At 38.6% G+C, this 15,239-nt stretch overlaps 1 protein-coding gene across 2 annotated transcripts in view; it reads right to left on the bottom strand.

Annotated features, from left to right (window-relative positions):
• The window catches only part of CARD9 (caspase recruitment domain family member 9), a 71,362-nt gene that overhangs the window by 19,215 nt on the left and 36,908 nt on the right, over nt 1-15,239 (bottom strand). For both annotated transcript variants that reach the window (XM_053696128.1, XM_053696129.1), the window contains exons 6-8: nt 14,522-14,668; nt 11,139-11,264; nt 8,044-8,229 (exon numbers count right to left, since the gene is read on the bottom strand). In XM_053696128.1, the coding sequence (XP_053552103.1) occupies nt 8,044-8,229; nt 11,139-11,264; nt 14,522-14,668 (459 nt within the window). The remainder of the gene's footprint in view (nt 1-8,043; nt 8,230-11,138; nt 11,265-14,521; nt 14,669-15,239) is intronic.

Here is a 15,239-nt window from a genome sequence, read left to right as displayed (position 1 = left end):
GCCAACGTTATTTAATGAAGCCAAAATTACATTACAAAAAAATAATAATTAACAAATGTCTAAAAAAGAATCAGTATAATATACATAACTTATGTATATTCCTATATACAGCTCTTAAACATTAGACAATTTCCAATCTTCTATAAAACAAAACTCATTTACCTTTAAATAGTATTAAACTGGTTTAATTTTAACCCTTTTATCTTTTGCCCTTTGTATACCCTAATTCTCCTAAAAGAGGAAAGAAAAATCCTATTCCCCTCTTCCCCTATTCCCAAATAAAGCCTCCACTTAATTTATCAGTTTGCACATATGTAGTATTGAAAAAAAAATGGTAGATATATTGGGGTTGATTTATTAATTGTCGAGCGGACATGATTCGATGTAGCGAATCATGTCCACTCAACATCGCTAAATGCGGACAGCATACGATGTCCGCATTTACCATTGCACAAGCATTTCTGGTTTCTGCTTGTACAGTGCCACCCCCTGCTCACTGGAGGCCAATCGGACGCAAGCAGGGGCTGTCAATCAACCTGATCAGATCGGGATAATTTCAATCTGCCACCTAAAAGGTGGTGGAGAGGTTAAGGAACACCGGTCCTATTACTGCTGCTTCTTAACTTACGTTTCAGGCGAGCCTGAAACGATGGGCCTACAAATCAGCATGCGCTGCTTAATAAATGGAGCCCACAGTCTCTGAATATTGACAAGGAAAGACTTAAAGGACCATAAAATAAAGAAGAATTGCATAACCGACAAGTGCATAATAAAAAGACAATGCAAAAGCTAGTTAGTTCTATTTCCAGTAAGAGCTTGTGCCTCAGTATAAGCTTGTGCCTCACATAAAACACCTGGGTGAAGATGGAGCTGCTGGGATGAAGATGGAGGCGCCGTGATGAAGATGGAGGTGCCGGGATGAAGATGGGGCCGCCGGGATGAAGATCCTTCAAGCAAGACTTCAGCAACTGTAAGTGGATCTTCGGGGGTTAGTGTTAGGATTTTTTAAACTTTTTGGGGTGTTTTTTTTTTTAGTTTAGGGTTTGGGCTTTTCGTAAAAGAGCTAAATGCCCTTTTAAGGGCAATGCCCATACAAATTCCCTTTTCAAGGCAATGGGTAGATTAGGTTTTTTTAGATAGTTTTATTATTTTGTGGGTTTGGGGGGGGGGGGTTTGTAATGTTAGTGAGTCTTTGAAAAAAATTTTCAGGTAAAAGAGCTATTTAACTTAGGGCAATGCCCTACAAAAGGCCCTTTTAAGGGCTATTGGTAGTTCATTATAGATTAGTTTTTTATTTTGGGGTGGGGTTTTTTTTCGTTTTTGGGTAGGTTTTTCTTTTTAGAATAGACATTTTTTATTTTTAATGGGCAGCAAAAGAGCTGAATGCCCTTTTAAGGGCAATGCCCATACAAATGCCCTTTTCAGGGCAATGGGTAGATTAGGTTTTACTTTTTTATTATTTTGTGGGTTTGGGGGGTGGGGGTTTGTACACTGTTAGGGGGTGTTTGGTTTTCTTTTTTAGCAAAAGAGCTGTTAACTTTAGGGCAATGCCCTACAAAAGGCCATTTTAAGGGCCCACAAAAGGCCCTTTCAAGGGCCCTTGGTAGTTTATTATAGATTAGGTTTTTTTATTTTGGGGTGTTTTTTTTTTTTTAAAGGGTATTAGAATAGGAATAATTTTTATTGTTTTGAATATTTTTGTTTGTTATTTTTTGCAATGGTAGTTTTTTTATTTTTGTAATGTTAGGTTATAGTGTAAGGCAGCTTAGGTTTTATTTCACAGGTAAGTTTGTATTTATTTTAACTAGGTAGTTAGTAAATAGTTAATAACTATTTACTAAGTAGTCTACCTAGTTAAAATAAATACAAACTTACCTGTGAAATAAAAATAAAACCTAAGCTAGCTACAATGTAACTATTAGTTATATTGTAGCTATCTTAGGCCTAGATTTGGAGTTTGGCGTTAGCCGTGAAAACCAGCGTTAGAGGCTCCTAACGCTGGTTTTAGGCTAACTCCGGTATTTGGAGTCACTCAAAATAGGGTCTAACGCTCACTTTTCAGCCGCGACTTTTCCATACCGCAGATCCCCTTACGTAAATTGCGTATCCTATCTTTTCAAAGCTGCTTTCCATAGTATTCTATGAGTCTCGCAAATATAGAATAATCTCCCTTAGCTGCAGTACCGCTAGGATACCCTTCTGCCCACAAAAACGAGTCAACGCTGCGATTGAGGGTCAAACAAGAACTCAGGACTGGGATGCCCAGCCTGCTTTTTATTAAGGTTACATGCACACAGGGCACTCCCAGGGGGAGAGGGGGGGAAGCACAAAATCCCCCATCACACATTTAGATAGAGAGCACTGTCCTTTGACAGGCCACAATAGGATTACAGTACTTAAGATAACAGGTTTACAAGTTCATCTTATCAATTAGCAGTCTGGCTCCAGAGGTGATTAGACAATAGTTTCTAAAAGCTGAAAAAAAAGAGTTAACTCTTTATGAAATGATACTTGTTACGGTTTTCTTGGAGCCCTTCTTAGGCGCTGGCTTGCTGGTTCAGGCATTGCTGCTGGGAAATAAGCTCTTCACAACAAAATAACTAATGCTTCTGTAACACGGAGCTCACCGCTATTCTAATAAATGTATTAACCCCTAAAGCTAAGTCTAACCCTAACACTAACACCCCCCTAAGTTAAATATAATTTTAATCTAACGAAATTAATTAACTCTTATTAAATAAATTATTCCTATTTAAAGCTAAATACTTACCTGTAAAATAAACCCTAATATAGCTACAATATAAATTATAATTACATTGTAGCTATTTTAGGATTAATATTTATTTTACAGGCAACTTTGTAATTATTTTAACCAGGTACAATAGCTATTAAATAGTTAAGAACTATTTAATAGTTACCTAGTTAAAATAATAACAAAATTACCTGTAAAATAAATCCTAACCTAAGTTACAATTAAACCTAACACTATACTATCATTAAATTAATTAAATAAAATACCTACAATTACCTACAATTAAACCTAACACTACACTATCAATAAATAAATTAAATACAATTCCTACAAATAACTACAATGAAATAAACTATCTAAAGTACAAAAAATAAAAAAGAACTAAGTTACAAAAAATAAAAAAATATTTACAAACATAAGAAAAATATTACAACAATTTTAAACTAATTACACCTACTCTAAGCCCCCTAATAAAATAACAAAGACCCCCAAAATAACAAAATGCCCTACCCTATTCTAAATTACTACATTTCAAAGCTCTTTTACCTTACCAGCCCTGAACAGGGCCCTTTGCGGGGCATGCCCCAAGAAATTCAGCTCTTTTGCCTGTAAAAAAAAACATACAATACCCCCCCCCAACATTACAACCCACCACCCACATACCCCTAATCTAACCCAAACCCCCCTTAAATAAACCTAACACTAAGCCCCTGAAGATCTTCCTACCTTGTCTTCACCCTACCAGGTTCACCGATCCATCCTGAAGAGCTCCTCCGATGTCCTGATCCAAGCCCAAGCGGGGGGTTGAAGAGGTCCATGATCCGGCTGAAGTCTTCATCCAAGCGGGAGCTGAAGAGGTCCATGATCCGGATGAAGTCTTCATCCAAGCGGGAGCTGAAGAGGTCCATAATCTGGATGAAGTCTTCTATCAACGGCATCTTCAATCTTCTTTCTTCCGGATCCATCTTGCAGACCTCCGACGCGGAACATCCTCTTCTCCCGACGCCTACTAGCCGAATGACGGTTCCTTTAAGGGACGTCATCCAAGATGGCGTCCCTCGAATTCCGATTGGCTGATAGGATTCTATCAGCCAATCGGAATTAAGGTAGGAATATTCTGATTGGCTGATGGAATCAGCAAATCAGAATCAAGATCAATCCGATTGGCTGATCCAATCAGCCAATCAGATTGAGCTCGCATTCTATTGGCTGATCGGAACAGCCAATAGAATGCAAGCTCAATCTGATTGGCTGATCGAATCAGCCAATCGGATTGAACTTGATTCTGATTGGCTGATTCCATCAGCCAATCAGAATATTCCTACCTTAATTCCGATTGGCTGATAGAATCCTATCAGCCAATCGGAATTCGAGGGACGCCATCTTGGATGACGTCCCTTAAAGGAACCATCATTCGGCTAGTAGGCGTCGGGAGAAGAGGATGTTCCGCGTTGGAGGTCTGCAAGATGGATCCGAAAGAAAGAAGATTGAAGATGCTTAGTGTTAGGTTTATTTAAGGGGGGTTTGGGTTAGATTAGGGGTATGTGGGTGGTGGGTTGTAATGTTGGGGGGGGTATTGTATGTTTTTTTTACAGGCAAAAGAGCTGATCGGAACAGCCAATAGAATGCAAGCTCAATCTGATTGGCTGATCGAATCAGCCAATCGGATTGAACTTGATTCTGATTGGCTGATTCCATCAGCCAATCAGAATATTCCTACCTTAATTCCGATTGGCTGATAGAATCCTATCAGCCAATCGGAATTCGAGGGACGCCATCTTGGATGACGTCCCTTAAAGGAACCATCATTCGGCTAGTAGGTGTCGGGAGAAGAGGATGTTCCGCGTTGGAGGTCTGCAAGATGGATCCGGAAGAAAGAAGATTGAAGATGCCGTTGATAGAAGACTTCATCAGGATTATGGACCTCTTCAGCTCCCGCTTGGATGAAGACTTCAGCCGGATCATGGACCTCTTCAGCTCCCGCTTGGATGAAGACTTCAGCCGGATCATGGACCTCTTCAGCCCCCCGCTTGGGCTTGGATCAGGACATCGGAGGAGCTCTTCAGGACGGATCGGTGAACCTGGTAGGGTGAAGACAAGGTAGGAAGATCGTCAGGGGCTTAGTGTTAGGTTTATTTAAGGGGGGTTTGGGTTAGATTAGGGGTATGTGGGTGGTGGGTTGTAATGTTGGGGGGGGGGTATTGTATGTTTTTTTTTACAGGCAAAAGAGCTGAATTTCTTGGGGCATGCCCCGCAAAGGGCCCTGTTCAGGGCTGGTAAGGTAAAAGAGCTTTGAAATGTAGTAATTTAGAATAGGGTAGGGCATTTTGTTATTTTGGGGGTCTTTGTTATTTTATTAGGGGGCTTAGAGTAGGTGTAATTAGTTTAAAATTGTTGTAATATTTTTCTTATGTTTGTAAATATTTTTTTATTTTTTGTAACTTAGTTCTTTTTTATTTTTTGTACTTTAGATAGTTTATTTCATTGTAGTTATTTGTAGGAATTGTATTTAATTTATTTATTGATAGTGTAGTGTTAGGTTTAATTGTAGGTAATTGTAGGTATTTTATTTAATTAATTTAATGATAGTATAGTGTTAGGTTTAATTGTAACTAAGGTTAGGATTTATTTTACAGGTAATTTTGTTATTATTTTAACTAGGTAACTATTAAATAGTTCTTAACTATTTAATAGCTATTGTACCTGATTAAAATAATTACAAAATTGCCTGTAAAATAAATATTAATCCTAAAATAGCTACAATGTAATTATAATTTATATTGTAGCTATATTAGGATTTATTTTACAGGTAAGTATTTATCTTTAAATAGGAATAATTTATTTAATAAGAGTTAATTAATTTCGTTAGATTAAAATTATATTTAACTTAGGGGGGTGTTAGTGTTAGGGTTAGACTTAGCTTTAGGGGTTAATACATTTATTAGAATAGCGGTGAGCTCTGGTCGGCAGATTAGGGGTTAATAATTGAAGTTAGGTGTCGGTGATGTTAGGGAGGGCAGATTAGGGGTTAATACTATTTATTATAGGGTTAGTGATGCGGATTAGGGGTTAATAACTTTATTATAGTAGCGGTGCGGTCCGCTCGGGAGATTAGGGGTTAATAAGTGTAGGCAGGTGGAGGCGACGTTGTGGGGGGCAGATTAGGGGTTAATAAATATAATATAGGGGTCGGCGGTGTTAGGGGCAGCAGATTAGGGGTACATAAGGATAATGTAAGTAGCGGCGGTTTACGGAGCGGCAGATTAGGGGTTAAAAATAATATGCAGGGGTCAGCGATAGCGGGGGCAGCAGATTAGGGGTTAATAAGTGTAAGGTTAGGGGTGTTTAGACTCGGGGTACATGTTAGGGTGTTAGGTGCAGACGTAGGAAGTGTTTCCCCATAGGATACAATGGGCTGCGTTAGGAGCTGAACGCGGCTTTTTTGCAGGTGTTAGGTTTTTTTTCAGCACAAACAGCCCCATTGTTTCCTATGGGGGAATCGTGCACGAGCACATTTTTGAGGCTGGCCGCTTGCGTAAGCAACTCTGGTATCGAGAGTTGAAGCTGCGTTAAAAATGCTCTACGCTCCTTTTTTGGAGCCTAACGCAGCCTTTTTGTGGACTCTCAATACCAGAGTTATTTTTATGGTGCGGCCAAAAAAAAGCTGGCGTTAGCTACGCGGGTCGTTACCGACAAAACTCCAAATCTAGGCCTAAGGTTTTATTTCACAGGTAAGTATGTATTGAGTTTTAAATAGGTATTATTTAGTTAATAATTGTAACTTTAATTTAGCTCTATTTTAATTATGTTATGGTTAGGGTTACGTTAGGTTTAGGGGTTAATATAGTTTAATTTAGGTTGTTGCGATGTGGGGGGCTGGCGGTTTAAGGGTTAATAGATTTATTTAGTGGCAGTGATATTGGGGTGCGGTGGAATAGGGGTTAATAGATTTATTATAGTGTGGGCGATATTGGGGTGCGAGGGATTAGGAGTTAATAACTTTAGTATAATGGCAGCGATATCGGGAGCGGCAGATTAGGGGTTAATAGATTTATTTAGGTGGCGGCGATATCGGGAGCGGCAGATTAGGGGTTAATAACATTATGTAGGTGTCGGCGATGTCGGGGGCAGCAAATTAGGGGTATTTAGACTTGGGGTTTATGTTAGGGTGTTAGGTTTAAACGTAACATTTATTTTCCCCATAGACATCAATGGGGCTGCGTTACGGAGCTTTTCATTCCGCGATCGCAGGTGTTAGTTTTTTTTCTGACCTGCTCTCCCCATTGATGTCTATGCGGAAAGCGTGCACGAGCACCTCAAAGCAGCGCTTGTATTTTGTGTGGTATGAAGCTTAAAACCACCATATTGCACTCACAAGCCGGCTGTTTCAAAACTTGTAATTGGATTGCATTGGAATGCCATTTAAGAGTGGTGATATCTGAGTAGTCAGTGTCTGTGTCTAACCATGTTATCTTTCCGGAAAAAAAAAATAACTGCTGGAAATTGCACCAGGCGTTTTCACTAAGGGTCTGTTACTACAATGCTTTACCAGCTGTCTGTGTCAAAAATACTGGATAAAATCTGTAGGGGACTTGGCACGATGGGAAGTGGGATCATACAATGCCCCCCCTCAAAAGATGTACCTTAGCTACCACTCATGATTCCACCATTTATATTTTAACCAATTTAACAATCATTATATCACCTAACATACAAAGTACCTATTTGGCTGCCAGTAACGCACATAAACAGCAGTGATTTGACCCCTTTGGCTGCCAGTAACACACATAAAAAGCAGTGATTCAACTTCTTTGACTGCCAGTAACACACATAAACAGCAGTGATTTGACCTATTTGACTGCCAGTAATGCACATAAACAATTGTGATTTGACCACTTTGGCTGCCAGTAACACATAAACAGAAGTGATTTGACCACTTTGGCTGCTAGTAACACATAAACAGCAGTGATTTGACCGCTTTGGCTGCCAGTAATGCACATAAACAGCAGTGGTTTGATCTCTTTGGTTGCCAGTAACACATAAACAGCAGCGATTTGACCCCTTTGGCTGCCAGTAACACATAAACAGCAGTGATTTCACCCCTTTGGCTGCCACCCCAATTCTTTCTGCTCCATGTTTGTAATGCATTGAAGCATATGAAGTAGTTTACATTTAGCTAACACTAAGGGACTTTAAAAAACTGGATATTTATGTGTGCCCAGTATTGTTGTGAAGACTTTACTGGATTGTCCTGCTGAATACTGAACACCTGGCCGCCCTACTGTACGTACCGGTGTGGGTGGCTCCATCCTTTTGAGTTTGGTTTCCAAAGCTATAAACTGCCCCTCCCTTCTGTAAAGCTGAATTTGCAGGTCGTCACATTTCTCTCCCAGCTCCCGCAGTTGTTTCCTGTACTGATCCTTATCAATCAGACTTTTGGAATATTGCGTGTGAAATTGTTCTCTTGTAGCCATGGCCTGAAAGGAAAAGGGTTTGTAATGTGCACAAAATATTATAATATATACATGTGTCTCTATTTAATATCTGATATGGAGAAAATGATAAACCTAAAAGGACATTGTACTCAAAAATATATAAAAAATATACATTTATTATATATGTATGAAAAAAGGTTGCGTAAAAGCTTTAAAAAACGGCCATTAATCCCATAACTTTAAACAACTTTTACTTATTTACTTATTTTATCAGTTTTGCTTCATTCTGTTGGAATCCTTTGTAGAAGGAGCAGCAATGCACCACTGGGAGATAGCTGACCACAATAGGTGAGTCAATGACAAGAGGTATGTGCAGCTAGCTCCCAGTAGTGCACTGCTGCTATCGAGCCTACCTAGGTATGCTTTTCAACATTTATTTAGTGCTTAACGCCCCTTTAATTAAAAAAATAATAATAATAGAACTGATAGGGACAACTCCAAGAGAAAAAGTAGAGTTATTCACTACAGGAATATTTATTTAAAAAACAAAAAACACAGACAACTCACTCTCATATGTTTTTAAACACTCTCTTTTAGTTGGAGTACAATGTCCCTTAACGTTTGTTACAGATAAATATCTCATTATAGAGGGCAAAGTTCTCTGTATAAAGCGTGAGTGACAATAAACAAGAAATGGGTTATAGAAAGAGATTTTGACGGCAGATAAGAACCATAGGCCCAATAAGTCTGCCCATATTACCTATACAGTGTAAGCTTAGTCCATAGGATAGACTGATGCTTAGCCCAGGTATTCTTAAAGTTCCCCCAGTGTTTGTATTTAACACCTCTAATGGAAGTTTATTGCTTGGGGTATATTTACTAAGCAGCGGATGCTGCTTTTTCCTCGCGAGCCTTCCGGCTCCGGTAAGACCGTTGCTCCTTAACTCGTCCCACACCTTTTAGGTGGCGGACTGCAATCATCCCGATACGATACGATCGGGATGATTGACACACCCTGGTAGTCGCGATTGGCCGTGAATGTGCAGGGGGCAGCATTGCACAAACATTTCACAAGAAATGCTTGTGCAATGTTAAATCGTTGGCATTTAGCAATGCAGGGCAGACATAATGCGCTACAGCAGATCATGTTCGCCCGACATTTGATAAATCTACCCCATAGGATCAATTACACAGGCTATGAAGAAGCACTCCCGCAAATTACTGCTGAACCTGCTACCCTTAATCTTGAGATCGTGACCCCTTGTTCTGTTGTTAGTTTTGTGGAAAATACTTACAGCCTCAGTTTTAGGGATATGAAACCCAAACAATTTATTTTGTGATTCAGACGGAGCATACAATTTACAAAAAAAAATGTTTCCATTTTACCTCTAATATCAATGTTGCTTTGTTCTTATGGTATTCTTTGATGAAGAGATGCCTAGGTAAGTGTCTGGAGAACTACATGTGATCTAGTGCTTTTGCATATAGATAATCCTCTTGCAAGGCTGCTGCCATATAGTGCTCTAGACACATGCAAGCGTTTATGTCTCTGCTTTTCAAAAAAAGATACCAAGAGAATAAAGAAAATTTGATCATATAAGTAAATCAGAAAATTGTTTAAAATTGTATGCTCTATCTGAATCACAAAGGAAATGTTGGTTTTCATGTCCCTTTAATAAACTTGTAATTTCCTATCATATCACCTCTTTCCCGTCTCTCCTCTAAGCTATCATATATAATATATTATAGCATAGGGAATGATTCCAATCTATTTTAAGATCTGTGTTTTTGTTGGATTTTAAAACTTTAAATGGACGCTAAATCCAATTTTTTTCTTTCATGATTCAGAAAGAGCATGCAATTTTAAGCAACTTTCTAATTTACTCCTATTATCAATTTTTCTTCGTTCTCTTGCTAGCTTTATTTAAAAAGCAGGAATGTGATCCATAGGAGCCGGCCCATTTTTGTTTGAGTACCTGGGTTATGCTTGCCTATTGGTGGGTAAATGTAATGCACTATCCATGGTGCTGAACCTAAAATGGGCCGGCTCCTAAGCTAAACATTCCTGCTTTTAAAATAAAGATAGCAAGAGTACAAAGAAAAGTTGATAATAGGAGTAAATTAGAAAGTTGCTTAAAATGTCATGCTCTATCTGAATCATGAAAGAAAAAATTTGGGTTCAGTATCTCTTTAATGTGATAGACCCCTGGGGGCCTATTTAAGAACGTGCAAGAGGACATGATCCAATATTGGGGATCATGTCCGCTGCACATCGATAAATGCCGACAGCATACTCTCTCTGCATTTATCATTGCACCAGCAGTTCTGGTGAACTGCTGTTGCAATACCGCCCCCTGCAGATTCGCGAGCAGGGGGTGTCAATCAACCCAATCGTATTGGATCAGGTTGATTTTCAGCTATGTCTGTCCGGCTCCTCAGAGCAGGCGGACTGGTTATGAAGGCTCGATAGAAACACGGGGCATCAGGCTCCATACGGAGCTCGATAAATAGGCATTATAGTTTTCAAACCTATCCTCAGGCCTCACTAAAAGGCCACATCCTCACTAAAAGGCCACATCCTTACTAAAAGGCCACATCCTTACTAAAAGGCCACATCCTTACTAAAAGGCCACATCCTTACTAAAAGGCCACATCCTTACTAAAAGGCAACATCCTTACTAAAAGGCAACATCCTTACTAAAAGGCCACATTTTGAGGATATCTGAACTAGAGCACAGTTGAAATAATCAGCTGCTTAGTAACCATGATATTTTACCTGCTCTCATTCAAGGTAATCCTGAAAACCTGGCCTGTTGTGGAGGCTTGAGGACAGGTGTGAAAACCAGTGTGTTAAAGTCTCTTAATAATGGACTGTTGCATGCATATAACTATGTGAATAATCCATGTAAAAGGCTGTTGATCTACAAAAAATCCGGATAGCAATTTCTCACCTGATCTCGTTCTTGGCACACTTCCTCCATCTGCTGTAAAATAGCTTCAATACGCTCTTTATACATTTTGGAGTCTTTCTTAAGTGTAGTACACTGTAGTTCCAGAACCTCTTTCTCTTCCATATACTGCAGAACAATGATATTTTTAGTGTTAGTTGCTGCATCGAAACGCGTGGGCACAAAACAAAAATCAGACACGGATGAACTTATTAGCCTGAGATTAAATGCATCAGGAAAAACTATTTTCAACTGTTTTAACGGCTGCTCGTTCATATATATGATAAAAATATCTGAGCAACATGGTAGAATGTACATCAATCTAGGAAAATGGACAAAAAGCACAATTTTCACAGATAAATTACCAAAAAAGCAGGCAATATAAATAATGAATATACACTGTTCTATATTGTCTATTGAGATCATCACATTTCTATCATGCATATAATAATTAAAATTATAATACACACATATATATATATATATATATATATATATATATATATATATATATATATATATACAGAGGCGTAACTAGAAACCACAGGGCCCAGGTGCAAGAATCTAAGAAGGGGCCCCCACCACCCCTCCCCCCTCCAAAAAAATGTGAATTTAATACATATCATTTTTTTTTTACATTTAACACAGAAAAAAATGTGAATCAGATTACATGTCTGCAAAAGGAGGTACCCTGTGCCCACAGTCTGTGAGATGGTCTGACCCCCTATTACTGTATATATATATATATATATATATATATAGTGACACTATTTAACCCCCCAGTACTGTATATAGTAAGTTAGTAACACAGTCTGTAATCTGCTGGTGAAATGGCTGGCCTGACCCTACCCGCCCAGTACTTTATAAAGTGACCACAGTAGTCAGTGACATGGTCCACCCCCCATACTGTATATAGTGGTACTGTATAGTGACACTGTTTCCCCCTGCCCCCCATGCTGTAGTAACAAGGTCTGTAATTTGCTGGTTCCACAAACATACACAAACACACATACATGCATAAATACACAAACAGTCACATACATACACACGCACACACCATACACACACACATAAATACCAATGGGTAAAACAGAAACACTAACCCCTGTAGTCATGTCACACTCACATGATATCAGTGCAGGCAGTGGTAGGTTAACGTTTTTTATAAAAAAAAAATATAATTTTTTTTTTAATTATTTTTTTTTTTAAGCTGGGCCCCCACCCTCAGGGGCCCAGTCGCCCCTGCGACCTCTGCACCCCCTGTAGTTTCGCCCCTGTATATATATATATATATATATATATATATGGGAGTCAAAGGGTAAACAGCGCTTATGGAGATTCTTAAAAACTGAATAATATTAAAATCTCGGCAGTGTTGGTGGGTAAAGAAAACAAAAAAAAAAAAAAAAAAAAAAAAAAAGGGAAGAGAAGTATATGAATATACGTATATATATTAGAGTCTTTGATAGGATATTGGAATCCTAGTGTAATGAAGGCGTAATAGATACCCTTACCAAAAGTTACCTCAATCCTATGAGGTAAGTTTGCCGCATTGGAGGATGTATCTAGTGGTTGAATGAATCCTGGATGTTCTGGTCTGTATAAAATCGCTGCCTCTTGGAGTAGAATGGGATGTGGGTCCCCTTTGTGCTGGTTTCTTTAGGAAACTTCCTGTATTTATTGCCTCTTGGAGCTTGGTTTTCTTGTCTTGGTATGAAAGGATGTCAGAGCAGGTGACGTGGTTACAGGGTACTTATTTCTTTTTTCTTTTCTTATTTTTTTCTTCATTTTCCTTAGAGTTGTGTCAGCAGATACAAAACTCACGTCTGTGGTACACAAAGATATTTCCTTCCTTCCTAGTACTGTGTGCATAAAATATTTCCAAGCACGCCACTCACAAATTTCCCTTTTCCGACTCCGAGTCGTTTCAGACGTAAGGAAGGAATAGGATATTTTATGCACACAGTACTAGGAAGGAAGGAAATATCTTTGTGTACCACAGACGTGAGTTTTGTATCTGCTGACACAACTCTAAGGAAAATGAAGAAAAAATAAGAAAAGAAAAAAGAAATAAGTACCCTGTAACCACGTCACCTGCTCTGACATCCTTTCATACCAAGACAAGAAAACCAAGCTCCAAGAGGCAATAAATACAGGAAGTTTCCTAAAGAAACCAGCACAAAGGGGACCCACATCCCATTCTACTCCAAGAGGCAGCGATTTTATACAGACCAGAACATCCAGGATTCATTCAACCACTAGATACATCCTCCAATGCGGCAAACTTACCTCATAGGATTGAGGTAACTTTTGGTAAGGGTATCTATTACGCCTTCATTACACTAGGATTCCAATATCCTATCAAAGACTCTAATATATATACGTATATTCATATACTTCTCTTCCCTTTTTTTTTTTTTTTTTTTTTTGTTTTCTTTACCCACCAACACTGCCGAGATTTTAATATTATTCAGTTTTTAAGAATCTCCATAAGCGCTGTTTACCCTTTGACTCCTATTTTTCCTATATTGTATAGACTTAGTCTATCATACAATATTTGTACCTTCATAGCTGCTCTATGAGATTTTCATACCTCTGACTAGCGCATTTACTTGAGTAACGCCTGTTTCCACTCACTGACACTGAATGGTAACATTCTACTTAATTCTATATATATATATATATATATATATATACAGTATATATATATACATATATTTATATTGTTTTTTGGTTAAAGCTTATTGATTTTGAAGTTAATATCTGTGCATAGCTAATTTATGAGATAAAAGGTCACTGGCTGATAAGAATGAGCAAAATAATTTTTATTTTTTACCACAGGAACATCCGTTTTTAAAAGAAAAACTTCAATATGCGCTAAAATATCTTTGGGATCTATGTACGAAGCAGCATAAGCTGCTCCGGAGCCCTTGCACATGCGAGCCTGCTTCTTACACTCTGAGGTTATCGAAGAGAAATCGCCCTAAACTCGCTCGCTCAGGGTGATTGACAGACCCTTCTCTCTCATGATTGGCTGCGCGAGAGAAGGGGTGGGCATTACACGTGCATCGGAGTGTGTAATGATACATACGGGTCAGCGGACGAACAGATCCACTGCCGCGGCATGCAGTGAAGGCGTGCGGAAAACGTCTCAAGTTGACAAGCTTGTCCGCACTCCGCTTAATACATGAGGCACTTTGTAATTTAAATGCAAGAAAGAATTTTTTTTTTTTAATAATCCTTTAAAGTTCTCTAGCTCAATTTTTATTTATACAAACAAATATATATTTAAGGGAGGTTTAATGGTGATTGCCTCAGTACTGCCATATGTTTTTGTGACATATATGTTAATGAATATAACAGGCTAATGAGAAATTATAATTTACTTTGTCCCTGAGGTCTTCAGTTTGCCGGAGACTCATCTTTAGGTTAAATATACTGTTCACCAGGTCTTGATGTTGCTCCAACGCTTGCATTCGATCATCTTCCAGCATCTGAATATACATCTTCTCCACTGCTCCCTCTTTTGGAACCTTCAAATAGTGAGATAGAGAAGACGTACAGAAAATGAATAAAAAGGGACATTCCGGTCCAAATTTTAACGCACATTGGTGGATTACATTGTTGAACAGAAACATATTTGCAATATAGATGTATTGACAAAAATACTTATAGTAAGAGTTATCACTGTTTTTAGTGTTAACATTTTTCTCTGCACCTGCACGTGAAGCATAGCTAGATATTCTCAGTGCAACAGCATTTTAAATACTGCAGCTGCTCAGTGCACTAGTGGGGCTTGTCTTATGTCAGCAATTAACAAACTTAGTCATTACCAGATGCTACAAGCACATTAGGCTCTCTGAACAAGTGCTGTGTTTTTTTAAAACAGCTATAGCTTTTATTAGCAGCATTTTTGCTAATACATTTATATTCCAAAAGTGCCTCTATTCAAAACTGAAATGCATCCAATTTTGGCTGGTGAAGCTGCACATCTTCATGCTGGGCACCGCCATCGCCATTCTTGCACTCTGTGCGTTTACAGATCAGTGGCATTGCCAGCTTTTTGTGTGCAGGATATAGTGAGCAGGAGCCTTACGTAGTTGC

The sequence above is a fragment of the Bombina bombina genome, chromosome 12 (genome assembly GCF_027579735.1).
Source record: "Bombina bombina isolate aBomBom1 chromosome 12, aBomBom1.pri, whole genome shotgun sequence".
Lineage (NCBI taxonomy): Eukaryota > Metazoa > Chordata > Amphibia > Anura > Bombinatoridae > Bombina > Bombina bombina.
The sequence above is the reverse complement of the archived record's forward strand: the minus strand, read 5'-3'. Positions and strand labels throughout refer to the sequence as shown.